Source organism: Gasterosteus aculeatus, chromosome 4 (assembly GCF_964276395.1).
Source record: "Gasterosteus aculeatus chromosome 4, fGasAcu3.hap1.1, whole genome shotgun sequence".
NCBI classification, from domain to species: domain Eukaryota; kingdom Metazoa; phylum Chordata; class Actinopteri; order Perciformes; family Gasterosteidae; genus Gasterosteus; species Gasterosteus aculeatus.
Window position 1 is genome coordinate 11,540,517 of NC_135691.1, and position 18,032 is coordinate 11,558,548.

General features: G+C 46.9%; 2 protein-coding genes across 3 annotated transcripts in view; one reads left to right on the top strand and one right to left on the bottom strand.

Moving 5' to 3' along the window:
* LOC120818218 (ras-GEF domain-containing family member 1C) overlaps positions 1-16,448 on the top strand; it is a 16,843-nt gene extending 395 nt beyond the window's left edge. Inside the window, exons 1-15 of one of the 2 annotated variants that reach the window (XM_078102225.1) lie at positions 1-18; positions 717-781; positions 8,830-9,045; positions 9,187-9,309; positions 9,562-9,699; positions 10,900-11,121; positions 12,083-12,157; positions 12,722-12,820; positions 13,324-13,426; positions 13,530-13,609; positions 13,705-13,800; positions 13,886-13,981; positions 14,059-14,182; positions 14,499-14,571; positions 14,662-16,448. The exon at positions 1-18 is cut by the window's left edge and continues 325 nt beyond it. In XM_078102225.1, coding sequence (XP_077958351.1) covers positions 8,836-9,045; positions 9,187-9,309; positions 9,562-9,699; positions 10,900-11,121; positions 12,083-12,157; positions 12,722-12,820; positions 13,324-13,426; positions 13,530-13,609; positions 13,705-13,800; positions 13,886-13,981; positions 14,059-14,182; positions 14,499-14,571; positions 14,662-14,686 — 1,464 coding nt within the window. In that variant the 5' untranslated portion in view covers positions 1-18; positions 717-781; positions 8,830-8,835 and the 3' untranslated portion in view covers positions 14,687-16,448. The remainder of the gene's footprint in view (positions 19-716; positions 782-8,829; positions 9,046-9,186; positions 9,310-9,561; positions 9,700-10,899; positions 11,122-12,082; positions 12,158-12,721; positions 12,821-13,323; positions 13,427-13,529; positions 13,610-13,704; positions 13,801-13,885; positions 13,982-14,058; positions 14,183-14,498; positions 14,572-14,661) is intronic. The other variant, XM_040175124.2, reaches the window with a different exon arrangement.
* On the bottom strand, positions 16,441-17,977 carry tmem126a (transmembrane protein 126A). Its single transcript, XM_040175125.2, has one exon. It carries the CDS (start codon positions 17,858-17,860, stop codon positions 17,252-17,254), a length of 609 nt encoding a protein of 202 aa, XP_040031059.1. The 5' UTR covers positions 17,861-17,977; the 3' UTR covers positions 16,441-17,251.
* Positions 17,978-18,032: the final 55 nt, after the last annotated feature.

Below are 18,032 nucleotides of genomic sequence, written 5' to 3' on the forward strand. Positions count from 1 at the left end.
GATCGAAGTGTAGTGCGGGTAAGCGATTTATTTTAAGCAATGTTGGTGTTTAGAGGTGTGTGTGTGCGCGTCCGTGCGCGGACTCGAACCCGGCGCCGTCACTGTCCGAACTTTACGAGCGACACGTTGATGACGCCACGACATCGTTGTCGCAGCGGCGGCTGGCGCCGCTTCGCCGCGCGGCGCGGGACGACGCAGCCCGGCGGGCGCGGCGTGAGTCAGCGGCGTCGCTGCGCCCATACGGCCGCCGACGACACATCCACGGGAGGGAACAGCACCCGATGAAGAAATGACGGAGTCGGCGTGACGTCACGTGTGTCGACCGGCTTCGCGGTGCAAATGCTTATCTGGTTTTGTGCGGGTTGATTATTAACGCGGGTGCGTAACGCTGCGTAAACTCACTCACTGATTTGGATATGGAAATCGAAGAGGAGCGCATCTGGTGGTGGCACTGTTGGCCTTTCGCGTCCTATATGAGAGTAAAATAAAATAAAACTCAAACAAATGGGCTTCGTCCTCGCAAAGCGTCCAAGCAGGTGGTGAGCAGCCTTTTTACTCAAATGCAAACACGGGATATGTCATCTGTTTGCAGCTGCGAGGTGCGTGAAAGTAAAGACAGTCAGAAAACCCGCTGCGTGGGGAGAAATGCTTGCTGCTGATATTAAGGCACTCCTGCACCCCCACCTTCAGCTCTCTCTCTCTCCTCCACCCCTCAGCCAAACAGAAGTGAAGCATCGGGAGTCGGGCGTCCCCTCTCTCGGTGCCCGTTCACCTCAGACAGGTAGAGACACATTTGGTTTGTAGGGGGGGAGGGAGGGAGAGGGAGGGAGGGGACGCGTCTTGGGCACCGTATAGCTGTCTGGTGCTCTGACAGCTTTATCACCACCTCGAGGTTTATGGTGTGCGTTGAGTGCGCGTGCACGGTGCTGTTCATGGAAATTAGATCATATTGTATTCTACCTCTTCATAAAGGAGATAATTACACTATGCTTCCAACACAGGAATCACATTAGATTCCAGTTAGTTATGTCAGTGTTAAACACTCATGAGGCACTCAAACTTTTTTATTTCTGTTATTTCTTTTTGAAGGATCACTCGGTTAAGGGGGGATTGGCTTGAATGATCAGTTGGTCTTTTGTTACTGAGGTTTTTTTTTGTCGTTTCGGTGAAGTCCCCATTTCTGTGAAAGTACATCACAGCTAAACGAAGCAAATTCTAAATATAAAAATGAGACAAATGGAAACTTCTTCTTTTTTTCATTTCATTTCCCCAAAGTTATCTCTATCTCTCCAGTGCGACAGGATTGTCAAGTACGTTTGATATATTTCTTCCCCCTTTTACGTAAACAGCTCCTCGGCCCCACAGCAGCTCGTGTCCCTGACAGGACTTTGGATGTCATTCGGCGACTCGGCAGCTTTGCTACTGGAACGCGGATGATGAGAGCGATCTCGCTGACAGGCCGAGGCAGACAGGGCTCACGTGGAATAACTCGGTCACACCCTGCTGCTTTGTCACTGCAAAGAGAGAGAGAGGGGGGGGGGGGCAAGGAATTTTGATGGAATAAAAGAAAGAAGACGCGATGCAGAAGTGGGGACTAAGGCATTTAATTACCCCCCAATAGGAGCCTTGACTCCATCTCCATATTTGTTATTTTTTGGTGATTATAATCTATTCATGAATCTAATTAAGTCCACGGTACCCTGTGGAGTTTGACCTCTCCTAGACCTTTAATGGAAACACCCAGAGAAACATCACAATACGCCAACAAAAGCAGGATTTAATACACACGTGTACGATCTTTTTAAAAATCTGTTTTTCATGATGAAGGTAACCTCCAAAACATGTGTTAGACCTCAAGAATACACTCAATTTGTCTTATGAAAGTGAATAAAACTCCAGCACTTACTTGATATTGGTACTGAAACTCATTCATCAGCACTACTATGGAAAAAAGACGATATTCGTTGTGACACTTTTGTACCAAAGGTAAATGTTGAAAAGGGGTTGGAGACACAGCTTTAGAAACATACCCCAAATAGGTCTGAACCATCATTACATACTGACATGGTTTCACTTCAGTAGAGTGATAATTCTAGCCTTCAATGTACAAAGAGTGTACAGAACGACGTGCAGCGAAGTGTGAATACAATGGGAAGACGCTTCAGAGTGTGTGAATGAACCACGCTGCGCTGTGGAATCTTTGTGTCTATGAGAGTGGGCTATCCAAACGAATTACAGTCATAAAAAATGAGAAGTTATCGGAAGAATAATACCATTCTATTCCATACTACGCTCTTTCATGTACCCGACATTCCCCCTGTGAGCGAGCACCGGGGCAACTGTGGGAAGAATGAAGCCCCCCCTTTGCCGGGCAGAACCTGGCATCAACATGAACCAGGGAGCTGTGGATTAATGGAGCACACATTCTGACCTCTCGCTCTAATTGTATCAAATCCCATGAGGCATGAGTTACGTACCAACCAGACCACTCCGTCTCCCCGACGCTAATTAGTGCGCCTCCCAAGTCGTACATCTGATGAACGGATGGATGTGCATCAACGGGAGACGAGACAGCTGTGATGGAATTACTAACGTCTGTTTAGTTTGTGCCGGTTTGATTGAGAGTAACACAATGCTTTGTGGGTTGTTGGATGATGTTTATTTTTGTTAGTTTTTTTTTTAAAGAGTTACTTCAGGCTTGAGGCTCTCTAACGCTGCACATTCCCATATTCCTGCAGTCACTGGGCGAGCTGGTAATGCCTCACTGGGCGAGCTGGTAATGCCTCATAAGTGGCATTTGTGGCAAAGTGACGTCTGTTTAGAACGGAGACAATCCTCCTCAAAGAAGCTTTGGTTGTAAATTGGGATATTATGAATAATACATGGCTGTTATTTAAGGCATCATAACCATTGTGAATGACAGATTTAGGGCACTTGATACTCAGACATGTGCTTCATGCACACTAAGGGCCTGTCCGTTTGAATTATCTATAAGTAACATGGTAGATTGCCCGGACCCCATCACATGTCACAAACCTCCAATTCATTTTAGTATGACATTTCCATCCACTCGGATCAGGGCAAGTAGACCCAGCAGTGGATGTAGTGGTTTGAAAGAGGAGTCAGCGGATAATGGCGCTCGATAATGGCGCTTGATACTTGCACAGTGCTCTTCAGCTCATAGTTCGGTGTAATGCTGATTGGGATTTCCATCTGCATGTAAATGTATTAACCAGGTTTAACTTATTAGAGGTGCTCGGTTTCTCTTCATGTACGTCAACTTGGACTTACAGGTGCGCTCTCTCTCTCTCTCTCTCTCGGCCCTTTAGCAACCACACACACACACACACACATTGACAGAAACCCAAACGCTGACATGCAACTGTGCACAAACCTGCTCAGGAATGAGGCTGGCTGCGTGTTCGGTGGAGGAGAATTCCCCATGAGCTTTACATTAGGCTTAATGGAGCTGGGGGTGGGGAGGGGCGGGGGGGCGCTGGGGGTGGAACAGGTGCCAGGATGACAGCGTGACCTCGCTCAGACACTGTGCAGGAACTCCAATAAAAAGGGATCTGGGATGTCAGGCCCGTTGTGTGATTCCCAACCTCTGTCCGGCTCGTACGGGGAGAGAGAGAGAGAGAGAGAGGAAGGGAGGAATGGGGGGGGGGCTGGAATGCCTTGACTGTAACTCAACCCTGTGTTTGGCTGCTGCGTGGGTGCAAGTGTGCATGCACGTGTTGTTTTACGACACAATGAACCCATTTGTTTTCAGCTCCACTCCTCCCCAAACACACACACACACACACACGCACACACGCACCATTAACCAACACTAAAGCGCTGGTTTGAAGTTGTTGCAGCACATGGGGACATATGTGTGGTATTTAGCACTCTCTCTCTCTCTCTCTCTCTCTCTCTCTCTCTCTCTCTCTCTCTCTCTCTCTCTCTCTCTCTCTCTCTCTCTCTCTCTCTCTCTCTCTCTGTTGTCGGCGGTCACCGTGCAGCTCAGTAGCCAAATTGGCTCGGCTCCGGCACCTCGGCATTCAGTCTGGACGCCAGTACCCTTTTGGGCTCCTGTTGAGATTAGGGATGACGGCGGAGGGGGGGGGGGGGGGGGGGGGGGGGGCAGCGCAGCGCCAAAAAACTCTTGTGCCAGCAGCTCCTACTGGGAGAGCAGGCTGCTGAGGGGCCATCTGCACAGGCGTCCTGAACGGGCTCATGGAAAGTGGGGCGTGGAGAGGGAGATAAGGGAGGAGGGGAGGGAGATGTGCAAGGGGGACAAGGAAAGGGAAAGTGAGAAGCTGGCTGACAAAGAAGTGTTTACACTTTTTCGAGCCCCCACCATCAGGAGAATACTCCATTATTTCTCTGTTCGCGTCTTTTCAGCTTTCAAAGAACGGCGTATGAAAATTTAGGCCAGAGCTTCAATACTCCAAGGCACACTGAACCGCGTCGGGACCGAAAATACGAGAGGAAGTGCTTTTTTTTAGCGCACTCCTGAAATAGATGAAGTGCTGAAAGTGTACTGCGTGAAGGAGCAAACATGTGGCTCCTAAATTAGAAAGGAAGTGTTAAAGTATGTAAATGAGTTGCTGTGGAGGCCGGGAGTCATGTGACGGGGGAAAAAGAGGAGTTTAGTGATTCTCGCAGGAGGTGACTTTAACATTCATAGACTGTCTGCACACTACCCTAAGGGGAAACACACACACCCCCACACACACACCTCTCCACAGCCCAGCTCTCTCCTATCTGCCATCTGATTCCTTTACTCACAGAGCAAGGTAGTGGAGGCAGAAATCTGATACCAGGAAGCAACTATACAGAAAGCAAACAAAACATAGCTGCAAGACTTGTGCCGGATATTGGCTGTTTCTCACCTCTGATGATGTGCTGCCATTACATCACATCTTGGTTTCACGCTTGCTTTGGGGTGTTTCTCAGTGTCAATGTGTTGGCTTCTTAAGATATTCAAATCCTAGCTATTTTTTAATAGTTTGACATTTACTGAGAAGAAATAGGACAGTGAGTTTCAAACCTTGATTTATATAATGTATTTTATCTTTTTATCTCCAACAATAATAAGGGGCTCGTCAAAATAGTATTTTTACTCATTTCTGCTAATACAAATTGCATGAGGGTATTGGATCTATAGGCAAGTCTGCTGTCCTCAACTTCAATTTGGAGGGATTAAGTCGACAGTCCATGTCCATATTATTGGATATTTTTAAATTCTTTCTCTTGATTTAGAAATATCCCTGACTGCAGCCTACGTGTAGCCACGTGTAACAACAACAACAACAACAACAACAACAACGACTCTTTCCATCCATTTGCCCCACCAAGGAGCCTTTACTCTTCACCGGTGACCCCTGACCTCTCAGTGATGGGGGTCAGGTGGTGGTTAGTTAGATTGTCGTGAATAAGCCTCCTCAGTCTTAATGGTTAGCCGTCTCTAATACTGATTGTTCTCATCCATTAACATCGTAGTGGAAGATCAGATCGGTCAGCGGCTGTGTTGGCATTTACACACACACCCACACACACACCCACACACACACACACAGGTAGGTGTGCGTAGTACTAGTTATGTGGTGCAACAGGTTTTACAGAGTAAAGACAGAATTGGATGCTAACAGACAAAGATTAACAAGGTTATAAAGCTGTTTGACAGCTTCAACCTCCTTGGTTATGTCACAACGCCATTGTTTCATCAACACACACACACACACTCACAGCCAGACACACAGCCAGACACACAGCCAGACACGCAAGGCAAGGGTGCTGATGGAGATACCGTGTCTCCAGACAGGACCATTCTGTTAATCGTGATAAAACAAAGCAGTCGGATCCCCGATGTCAACGATAACAGCCCGACAAAATATACACACACACACACACACACGCATAGACACACACTGCAGAATCCACAAACAAGAACACTGCCCCAGCTGTCTAGACGGCGTGCAGGGCGGCCTTTGGCAGGCTGCTGGGAATCTCGAGGGGATTAGAGCACACAACCCCACACTCACCTGTTTGCTACGCGTTTCTCGGTGTTTCTTTTTCAGGCCACGTTGATGCAATGTGACAGGCACAGAGGGAGACGGGCGTATCATGAGGTGCGGAAAGCAGTTATACATAGAGCACGGCCGTGGATGACTTCGTGGTCACAATGTCGGAAAAAATGTGGTTCAAGCAACGTGCTTGTGAATTAATATTAGAAGTTGGAAAAAATAGTAATACAGAACTTTTTCTCTGAGTTGGGCTGTTTTTTCGTGAGAGCAACCATGGAGAACATCGGATTGTAAAATGATTAGTTTTGGTGACTGATGTCTGATTCTGAAGCTCTCTCTGGGAAATGGACACCAACTCCATAGCAACCTTAAATTCAACACCCTGCCAGTACAGTAGTGGGTACCTGGCTAGTGCTGCTGGATGTTAGCATATCAAAGTTAGCTCAGGCTGTAATAAGGCTCTACTTCTCCAAACTCCAAACATTTTTTGAAATCTTGAATCGAACTCAGTCCATTTCCTCGTCAGCTTCAGTGGCACAGTGAGTGTGTCACACAAAGCAACGGATGACTGCGCAATGCACACGTCTGTCGTGGAGCTACCTGATCGAGGTCTGCTCACGTGCTTCAGACGGTGACGAATCGACTGATACCGACGCAGAGCGGTGATAGATGAACGAATCCGGGCTGGAGACGGAGCTGAGGAGGAAACGTCTGGGAGAGTGGAGATTATCACCGATAGAGGAAATCGTTGGCAGTATGGGCACGTGGGATAAATCTCTCAGTCACCATACATGAATACAAACACACTGGTGGACATGTTTGTTTTCATGCATGAGATGACTCGCAGATAAACTCCCGGATTTAGTCACTCACACTGAGAATTTGTCTTCCCGTCAGTTTTATTAAAGAGGAAGGGCCTCCATAACCCTTTCTCACTGCATCTCTGCTGATACAGAGGCTTGTTGGATTTGTCCATTTCTCTGTTTATCAGGCCGTGTCTCCTCTGTGGCTGTAATGTTATCATCCAATCTAGACGAGGTCGCTGCAAGGACACCCCTGGCTATCCCCATCTGGCACCTCATCTAGACAGTGACAAGGAGGGAAGCGACTCACAACTTGTCTGTGTTACAGACATTGTAGACCAGCAGTTTAGATTATGATATTCATATTTTTCAGCGGGGGTTCTGTGGTAATGTCTCGCCCTCAAAATAGACTATTTTTAAAAAGGACACACACAACACATGTTGTTCGTCCGTGTGAGTATTTGTGTATAGTTTCAATATTTAGATGGAGACGTCTCCATCAGACGTCCTGAGCGTCCCGTCGTTTTTTTATCCTCTCTCACATTATCATTGCTCAGAAGGGCGGACAGGAAGCCGTTGGCCCTCTTCAACCACAACATATAACATAAGAGAAATGTCTGGCTATAAAAGCTCCCCAGAGAGAAACTCCCCATCCCCCAGACTGCAGTGTCTTGCCCGTGTGTGTGTCGGTGTGTAGGTGTGTACAAAGTGTACAAGTGCACAAATAAGTGCGCAGCGGAGAACAAAGGAAAGCTGAACCCCGCACACCGGAAACGTGAGACATGAGCTTCTACACACTGCTTGACCTTTCACCCCAGGGACCCGTGACAGCAGTTTATTGAGGTGGCTGATGGCCGGGTGGGGGCTGGGACGGACTGAAGGTCACCAGATTTAGAATGAGGGCCGATGCAGATACATCATGAACATATTCTTTTTTCTGCACCAATATTGAGTTATTTATGGTCTGCTATATTTTATTAGGGTATGTTTAGTCAAGCTCTGCCTTATTGTATCCCGTATACAGTATATGTTACTATTAGTGCGTGTGTTTGTGTGGGCATGTGCTTAATCCGCCCAAGCTGTTGTCAGATACAAGTAACAGGAGGAAAATGGCGGGTTTACATCTGAAATAACTAACCGGCATCAAGGTCTCACTGTGAGTTTGCTGCCTTTTTCGTGACTCCTTCAGGCAATGAGACTTCGTGGCCCTGAACCTGCCTGAAGGCACCAGACACTGCAGTCATCCTCGTGATGATGAGCGATTGAGATCGACATAGACGCCAGGTTCAGTTAGTTCCAGCAGGAGCGCAGCCGAGGGTTTATATCCAAATCTCTTATGACATAAGCAACCAAAACAGTGGTGGATGTGCAAAATGACTTCATTTAAAAAATGTTTCTATTACCACTACACCGCATGTAGATGACATCAAGGTGAGGATGATGATAATTGCACCCTGGATCATGATGCTCTCTGTTTCCATAGCATCTCTACTCTAGCGCAAAGGTGCTTCTTTCCACGACAGCTGCAGTGTAGGTCCATTGAGGAAAGAAAATATGTTGAATTTTTACATGTAACCCAAAGCATGCTTAATGGGAAAGACGTACGAGGCGGATACGGTGGCCACATTATCGCTTTCAGGCAGCAACAGTCTCTGCGGCGACTGAGCGACCCACATTTTTGGTTCCCTCTTGTCTTGTATATGTGGGAGACGGGGGCAGCTGTTGCGGGGTATTCTGTATCCCCCGACGACGGCAGCGGCTCGTCAGTTGGATGGAACGAGTGTGTTGCTGCAGAATGAGAGGCACGAAATACTAGGACGATGCTCAGATGATAAAAGTATGTTCCAGAATTTAGTCTGACAAATAGACATTTGCATTCACATTCATTTCCTCTCCTAAAAATTAAATTACCACCAACACCAATAGTTCCCTTTTCCCAAAAGCAGTTGAGCCCTTCTTCCTCATTCTGTCTCAACTGTTTGTTTTTCTTTCCTGTTCGTCTATTTGCACTTCAGACGGGAATGCCCCAGACTGTGTGCTCAGGCACCATGTTCACCAGTTCCAGTGGCTTCAGCCCCCATCTGGCCTGTGCTGAGCCTGGGGAGGAGGAAGAGGCCCCGCAGGAGGGCCCGGGTCCTGGTGCTTGCCTGGCTGATGGCCCCCCGATCACCTCCGCCTCCCTGGACACCCTGATCCATAACCTGGTGCCCACTGCTGATTACTACCCCGAGGTAAGCGCAAATGTACTATGAGCACTCCTCCGTTCATTATCATCTCCATCACAAAATCCGTTTCAGTTAACAGGGTTACTGACGTTTTTTCTCGATGTGGTGTCAGTGTCTTAGCGACTGTCTTCCTCCGTCCTTTGACAGAAAGCCTATGTGTTTACCTTCTTGCTGAGCGCTCGTCTGTTCATCCCTCCTCCGGAGCTGCTGGCCAGGGTGTGCGAGCTGTGCATCAAGCAGCAGCAGCTGGATCAGAGCCCACTGGATACGGTCAGCCCTGCACCGCGCACACATGCATACCGCCTGTATGAGCATGCTCTATGAGCATGCTCAGGTTCATCAACAGGAACACATCCAGACACAGCAAAAGCCACCAGACATGCTTGTGCTTTGCATTAAAAATGTGCCTCAGATTTATTTATTTTTTTTAGCCAAATTGCTGACTCTGTCACGGTGGTTTCTTTTGCTGAGGGGTTCACAAACGTAGACCGCACTGAACTTCTTTCACTTCTCCGTCAACAGGCTAAAGTGCGCAAGTTTGGTCCCAAAATCCTGCAGCTGCTGACAGAGTGGACGGAGACATTCCCGTCTGACTTCAGGGACGAGAAGATGGTCGGGCACCTCAAGGACATCGTCCACAGGATCGCTCCCTGCGATGAGGTATACCCGTGACATGATAGCAGTCCGGTTATTATTCGTGGCTAGTCCAGTATATATCAATGTTGATTTATAAAAGATAACATAACATTATTATTATAATCCGTTTCTACAGGATAACAATATGCGATGGGACTGATTCTCACCCACAGTGTAGTCGCTGCCGTTATAGCCTCAATAAGCGGCAGCTGAAGCGAGAAATGCGCTGATGGGGAACGAAATTCAATTATCATCACTACCACTGTAGCGAGGTGATGGAAGGAGTCAGAGTGTCAGTGTGGAACGAGCAGCCACAGCTCTGCGTTACACAATCTTCCATTACAGGAGAGGGGAGAGGAAGGAAGGATGTCGGGGGGTGTGGCTCTATCTGCAGCCTCGCCGGGGGAAATGGCGAGCGGGAGATGGAATACGGGGCGACGGAGAGCAGAGGAGGAGGTGGAGAAAAGGAGGAGGGCGATGTAGTCAGAGTGGATGAGTGAATAAGGGAGGGAGGTGGGGACGGGCAGGTGGCGATGAATGTGCTGCCATTCGCAGCTTCCTGTCTACAGGATGTGTGTGTGTGTGTGTGTGTGTGTGTGTGTGTGTCTGCGTGTGTGCATGTGTGTGCGTATACGTGTGGGAGCCGCGGGGTCGTTTGTGAGGCAGACTGACCTCACAGCCTCGGTGACCAGTCATCTGGAGGGAGGGACAAAGAAACGCACATTCCTGGACACGACACACAGCACAAAATCTAGAAAACACTTTCAACACAGATTCAACTGAAAAGTTACATTGAACTTAATTCTTGGGCTCATTTAATGCAAACACCAAGAAAGAATGAAGCAACCGGCCACATAGCGATACAGTCAGTGAGGTACCAATTGATGCATATAGATGGTCAGTCATCCATTTTAAAGGACCATGTAGGCAACAGACAGGATCACTTGAGCATCCGCTCAATAACTATAAATGTCTCTTTATAATTGTGCGCTTATTGTCTTATCCTGAATTTAGTTGTTGATAAGTTCTAAAATAAAGAGCCACAGTAAAATGATTGAGCACGCTTTGGTACCAAATAGAGTGCTTACGCATGGGCTCCCAGTAGGAACGATGATGTATGCCTAATACTGATCTATAGAGCATTAATAAATTATTCATTAAAGTCGTATTGACAGCTCCCCCTCTCCTCCCCTCTCCTGTCCTCTCCTTTCCTCTCCTCTCCAGGCGTACTGGAAAACCCTGAACCAGGTGTTGCAGAAGCTCAGCCAGCGGCTGGCCCTAATGAGTCAGGGGGAAGAGAGCATCCTTAAGGTCTCCCTCAACGCCTCCTCCATCTCTGACAAGCTGGTTGCCTTCAAAACGAAGCCACCGCACATCCAGAAGGACATGCTCTCCATCTGCAACGACCCGTACACACTGGCCCAGCAGCTCACCCACGTGGAGCTGGTGAGGAGAAGGGGGAGGGCGGGGGATGTGTGTGGGGGGGTGGGGGGGGGGGGTGAGGGACGGAGAGATGATAACAAGGATGGATGAGGGAGGAGTAGGGAGGATGTTAGAAGGGGGGAGAGCACCGATGCAGTGGTGAGGAGGATGATAATAGCAAAAATTGGCAGAATCATTTCATTGATTGTTCATTGAGATCTTACAGCATATCGCAGCTTGCTGCAGCATAACCTTGATAAAACTTGTCAGCAGTCACTGGTTTCCCCCCCGTATAATAACAGGAACAAAGGGAATGATGCGAAGCAACATACAGGAACAAAATGTCTCTGCAGTGTCCCTCACATTTCATGCATGGTGCCTTCAGTCTATTCGTGTGTGTTTTGATGTGGGCATGTGTATCTGGGGGGTGGTTGTGTGTGTGTGTGGGTGTGTGCCTGAGTGAGCTTGTACCCTTGTCTGAGCGGTGACATCACCCCAGAAGTCACTGATGTGCCCGGGGCTTCAAACAAAGGGGATAAAACCGCTGTGGATATATTTGACCTGACAGCTTCACACGCTGACACACACACACACTCACACATGCACACACAAGTAGAGAGTCAGGCGTGCACCGCACACACATACAGAACTATTTCTATTGTTGGTCACAGCAACATGTGAATTCTGAGTATACAGATCTAGATTCCACTGTGCTCTGTGTCAATGCGTGCGTGGTATGCGTGGGTGTAGCGCTGTTTGGTTTTAGGACTTTACCTTGAGTCGAGTCTCATTTCGATTTGCACATGCATGGGACTCCACGGTTGTCTTTTAATAGAAGTGAATTTGTCTCTGGTGTCACAGGAATTATAATTGCACTGAGTCACGTCAATGAGTCATTACTTCCTCCTATTGATTGCCTTCCATTACTGAAATGAAAGAGTCCTTAATGGGACGATCCTCATCGATGTCTGTGTTTGTTTTGCAGGAACATTTGAGTCACATCGGGCCGGAGGAGTTTGTCCAAGCTTTTGTTCAGAAAGACCCGCTGGATGGAACCCAGGTGAACTTATATTTCGATTGTTTATAGAGCAGGTCTACAGCATTTATTCATTTTCAGGGAAATCCTGAAGGATGCAATGAGAGAAGATGAAGTAAAATATAGTAATAATGATAATAACAACGACACAGATCTTTTTATATTTTGTTGTCTGTGTCTAATGTATGTCTGATCAGGAATATCTTTTAAGGGGCCTTATAGATGTCAGCACACCACTGCGGTCACACAGCAAAGCATTGTGATAACACAAGCTACAACATAGTCATCTCCCCCGTCTGTGTAACTGTTGAATGCTTTATTTGTGCTCTTTGTTTACTGTCTTTATTCATCTGTATTCAGTCACCTGTCTCTTTCACTTATCTTCTCGCCGTCTGCCCCCCCGCCTCCGCCCTGTTTTTTTCATCTTGCGCTCGCCATTGATCGTGTTATTTCCACTGCCAGCTCACTGTCTTTGTCATTCACACTCGCATATAGGAGAGTTAGCCTGTAGATAGGAAGCTAATTAGGATCAGATTAATGCTTAATGGTAACGCTTCCTACGCGGACTTGGTTGTGTGTCGTTGGCAGCCATGCTTCGGTGACCAGAAGAAAAAAACCTTCAACCTGGAGGCTTACGTCAGATGGTTCAACAGACTGTGTTACCTGGTGGCTACTGAAATCTGCATGGTGAGTGGAAAATGTCGGTGCACCCGGAGCTCATGTAGTCTATACATTGGACTTCCGAAGCAGGAACATCCTGTTCATAGAATAGCACAGCCACTGATGAAAAGCACTTTAATCATGAAGCACACATGGAACTGAATGGGAGGAGACATAGAGGGGTGTGTGAAATGCCTTGAACGCCTTGAATCATGTATAATGTTATTTCATATTTTTACCAATCATAGTTCTCCATTGCAGTATTCATATTTATGTATTTACAATGGTAAATCCTGGAAGAACTCAATCTTGCAGTACAGTATTTCATTTTTATAACACATAGACAGACGGGAGGCAAAGGCAGTGACTTTTGACAGAGCGTCACTGTCCCCTGCTGGTCACTCTGTGCTACTGCATCGATACTTTCATTGATCGTTCAACTCTGTGTGCTAAGGACAAATAACCATGCCCAGGAAAAATGATGTAAATATCAATCAATAACAAGAATCCTCTGCCCTTTTTTGTTGCAGCCAGCGAAGAAGAAGCAGAGGGCCCAGGTGATAGAGTTCTTCATTGATGTTGCAAGGGAGTGTTTCAACATTGGAAACTTTAACTCCCTCATGGCCATCATCTGTGAGTCTGATTCTGCTATCACTCTAGTATCACTAAAGTATTATTAAAAAGAATTCTCCTGCACGACCGGCTGTTTATAGTCGAAATCCATTCCCTCCTGCAGCCGGCATGAACATGAGCCCCGTGTCACGGCTGAAGAAGACTTGGGGTAAAGCCAAGACTGCCAAGTTCTTCATCCTTGAGGTAGACACAGTGCAGCTGTTCACTGACTGAGCGGTACAAGACAGTGAATAACTTGACATTGACATTGTACCGGTTGTTGCCGTTTGCTTTGACAGCATCAGATGGATCCCACAGGAAACTTTTATAACTACAGAACCGCTCTGAGGGGGGCTGCCCATCGCTCCCGCACTGCCAACAGCAACAGAGAGCGGGTAGGGCACAGACACGCATCGCAGGCGCAGCGATTCAAGCTTTCATTTTCATCTCAATATTTCCCACATCATTTTCTTTCCTCAGATTGTGATTCCCTTCTTCAGTCTGCTGATCAAAGACATTTACTTCCTTAATGAAGGATGCGCTAATCGGCTGCCCAGCGGTCACGTCAACTTTGAGGTGAGTTCGGTCACCTGTCCTGCTGGCCCGCGCCTCGTTCGAACCACCCGAAAGTCATTCGCTCTCTGTTTTCCTAGAAATTTGTCGAGTTGGCGCGGCAGGTGCGTGAGTTCATGACATGGAAAAAGGTGGAGTGCCCATTTGAGGAGGACCGGGCCATCCTACACTACCTCCACACGGCTCCCATCTTCAGCGAGGATGGTGAGAGCGCGTTTGCACCGGAGGCCTCCGGCACACTTTGAGCAGTCAAGCCGACGACCACACGGTTCCATTTACAGAAAGTATCAAGTGACCTTTAGAGAAGGAACCTCGTTAAAATAAAGGGGGGCGTTTTTTCATATATTTGTGAACCTGTGTGCCATAAAAGCTTTAAAGTTAACATTGCCATGTAAATCTAAATTTAAAACAACACACATGCAAGTGTTTCCACTATAGTTTCTGGTAGTTTGCTATTCTGAAACCAATTGTCCTCACTTATTTCCCATTCCAACTATTTCTTCTCTCAATGTTCCCTCAGGACTCTACCTGGCGTCCTACGAGAGTGAGAGTCCAGAGAACCAGGTGGAGAAGGACAGATGGAAAGCGCTCAGGTGAGAATAACAACGCCGTGTGCAATGAGATACCACATCGACACATCCTTGCTCCACTTCACCAACGCTTCCTCTCGGTTCTGCCTTCAGGTCCAACATCCTGGGAAAGACATGAGGCGCTTACGGCGGATGACCAGCGAGAAAGCATGTGTTCTCATTGCACTAAAAGGAATTGTAAAGTAACCTAGCTGGTACTTAGGTGTTTTTCTATGAAGAAAATATGAAGAAAAAAAGATACGTGATGAACAGGATTCATCAAGAAGAAGAAGAAGAAGAAAAAAAGAACAAATCACAAAAAGTGAATTACAAAGGTCAAGCTATGGAAATGATGGGGTCCAGTATGTAGGAGAGGGATACTGCCTCGCCTTCCCTCCATGTGTGTTTACTCTGTGAAGATATGTTTACTACTATGGAAAGTACAGTTACAGGGAAAACCACTTTATATAATGAAAATCCTACTGATTGTTGTTTTTGTATTTGGTTCCCTTTTCTCTCCGCCTTTGGTCCAAAGCCTCGTCCGGGTCCTTAATTTGACCCCCTTCCCTCTCTATGTGTAACGTACTGTAATGAAACTTTCAATGATGTGAAGGGCGCTGGCTAGCCCATATCAGCTGTCTAATTTTATAGGTCTAATGAAGGAATGGCAACCGTGTGTACACGGGAGGACAGACAACACGCCTCCAGCATTTTTACCAGTTCATCTCACGTGTACTTTAATGTGTGCAGGTTTGCTTGGGATCCAGATGTTCATGCGTTCCTGTATGTTCGTCACCGTCTTGTTTTGCATGAGAATAACTGGGAAAGACTGTTCACTGGTCACCTCTTATTGTATTATAATTTATTGTATCCTATTTTGGACAGGGAATATAAACTGTTTACTACATTAAATGTATTAGGCCGGTGATGCGAGACTACTTATGGTATAACGTAACAGTCACGACGGGAGCTTGGCCAGGTGTAGATCGTGTACAGGTGACATTTACCCCCCATCTTTCTGCTCTTCAGGAAGTTTTCTCTGACTGACGTTCAGTTGTCTGGTATATTTATGGAGATTTCTGTGCCGGCAGATGTATAGTTTTTATTGTAACTTTCCTTTAATGAATATGAAGTCTACTAGCATGCTACGACAGGTGTTTTTAAATCCACCGTGATAAGATTACCACCGCAACACAGGCTTTGTGGCGATGATGCATCGCGTGCAATGAACAACGGTGAAGTAGAGAGGCTGTAAAGTAAAGAGAGAAACGTGTGCCATACGAGTATCTGGTTGTCTTCAACATTTAAGTTCCTCTAACTTGAAAATGTGCTATTCATCGTTTTGTGGGATTGTCACAGAACTTTTTTTCCGGCAGATTCGTTGTGATCCGGGGGCCATTGGGGAGGGCGGGAGGAGAGGAGGGTCATCGGGAAATATGTAATATGTTTTTGTTTTTTTAACTGTCTGGTTCAGTTTGCTACACTTGATTGATGTCGGTGATTCCTCTGTAGAAGCACCTCTCCTTGTTAATAACAGTAACTTTTACTCTCCCTCCTCGTTTGTCATCAATAAACTTGTTTTCCCCCGAAACACATTCCCCAGAGAAGTTTGGACTAGAGATGTGAAGCCCTACGAGGTGAAGACATGTTCGAATAAAACGTTGCCTGTGTTGAACGTTGTGTTTTCAATGACAATCGCAATCGCAATACTTTACACAGCTCTTTGAGATGATGTCATCGCACCGGTCTGTCTTTGACTTTCTTGCTTTCACACCTGCGTTGTCGTGTGCTGTTCAAAGACTGGAGCGCTTTCAGTGTTTAATGGTCATGGAAGTCGGGCTCCATCATCACTGCAAAAACATGTGACTAGCCGTAAATAAAATTAAACCATGCTAAGTTTATCCCCTTCAGTTTATTTTGTGTGTGACAATATTCGGTTGGATTTTCCATTGTTCAGTCCGTTCAAGTTTTGTGCCTTAAACAAAACAATGAAATAAAGCATTGCACTGAATTCACACAATCAGGGGTTTGCACACAATGAAAGACCCCTGACATTTGATTGATGCACTTGTAATTTGCATGCAGACATTTTCAAAATGTGTGAACAGGAGCAAAAATGCCCCAAAATACAAGGAAAACCCAGGCATTGCAAGATGTTGTCTAGAATCCATGCCCAAGATGAGTCAAATTCATTTACGCTTAATCATAGCAGCCCAATTTTAAAAGGGAAACTAAATTATTTCCATTACGAATGGATATTCCAGTTATTTCCCACAACAGATAAATGATTTGTCTGCAGAATATAGAAATCTGCAGATTGCAATTTCAATGTTTTATTCAAGCGAAGGCAAGAAATTAAAATGCTGTCAGACAGAAAAAAAAAAAAAAAAAATTGCAAATTTGAGAGCCAGAAACCAGAACGAGGAAGGTCAGCAGCAAAGGACATGAACAATTATTGGATAACTAAAAAATGCTAAAGATTATTTTTCTCAGTTGTAACATTTAATCAGCACATACTGAACATAGATGATGCGATCTGTTGATAATAAAGGATGTTCTTATGTTTAACCATGTACTCGGAAAGCTGTGAATTTCTGCAATTATTAACCAGCAATCTTTGAAAGGTAGCAGACAGTTCATTTTAGTCTCACGAGCAGCTGTGAATCAATGACACCAACGTGTTTCTTTTTAGGTCGAGGGCGTTTTAGTCCTTCAGATCCTCTCCACCGGAGCCAAAAGTTATGTGCGCCAGTTTGGTGTACGTCTCGAAGTGCCTGGAGCTCAGGTAGGTGCCGAAGAAAACCTGCAGCACCAGCACCGCCCTCATTTTCCTCACGATCGGCCTGGAGAGGTCCATCCAGTACCGCAGCACGTTGCCCTTCTCCGGCAGCGGTGCCGTGACGTACCTGGACGCCAGTCCAACATTCACAGGTAAGGCCAGGAGGATGGGGTACAGCCCGCCGCCGACCACCCCGACGAGTGCACCTCGAATCAGGGCGCAGGAGGGACAGTTGAGGTCCCCCGACATGAGGGGGGCCGAAACGGCGGCGCTGTACAGGGCGAACGTGGTGAGGAAGGGCAGCACCGCCATCGGCAGGCCGGAGGCGACGGGCGCCTGTGTGACGTTCAGGGCTCTGCGGTACAAGCTGTTGGATATCAGACCCGCGAGAGCTCCGTTTCCCCCCAGATACATGGGACCGTACTTGAAGATTTTCTGATCGATGTCAGGTAGTTTCTCGAAATTCTTCGCCAGCATCTCGGCAATCACGGCCCTCGAGAGCGCGTTTCCACCCACGCGCTCCTTCTCCGGCATCTTGAGGATGAGTGATCGGTAGAAACCAGCAATGCCCACCGGTGCGTTGGTCGGTACGCGTTGACGAGTTTGAATTACGCCGTTGACACATTCGGGTAAGGTGGTCTTAAGGGTGGAAACAGGGCGCAGCCATGTTTTACCCACAAGCCAAAGCGCTCGGGTTGTTAGTAGG

What these genes read in the sequence shown, in the direction of transcription:
- tmem126a (XM_040175125.2), bottom strand. Translation starts at nt 17,860, where the DNA reads ATGCCGGAGAAGGAGCGCGTGGGTGGAAACGCGCTCTCGAGGGCCGTG.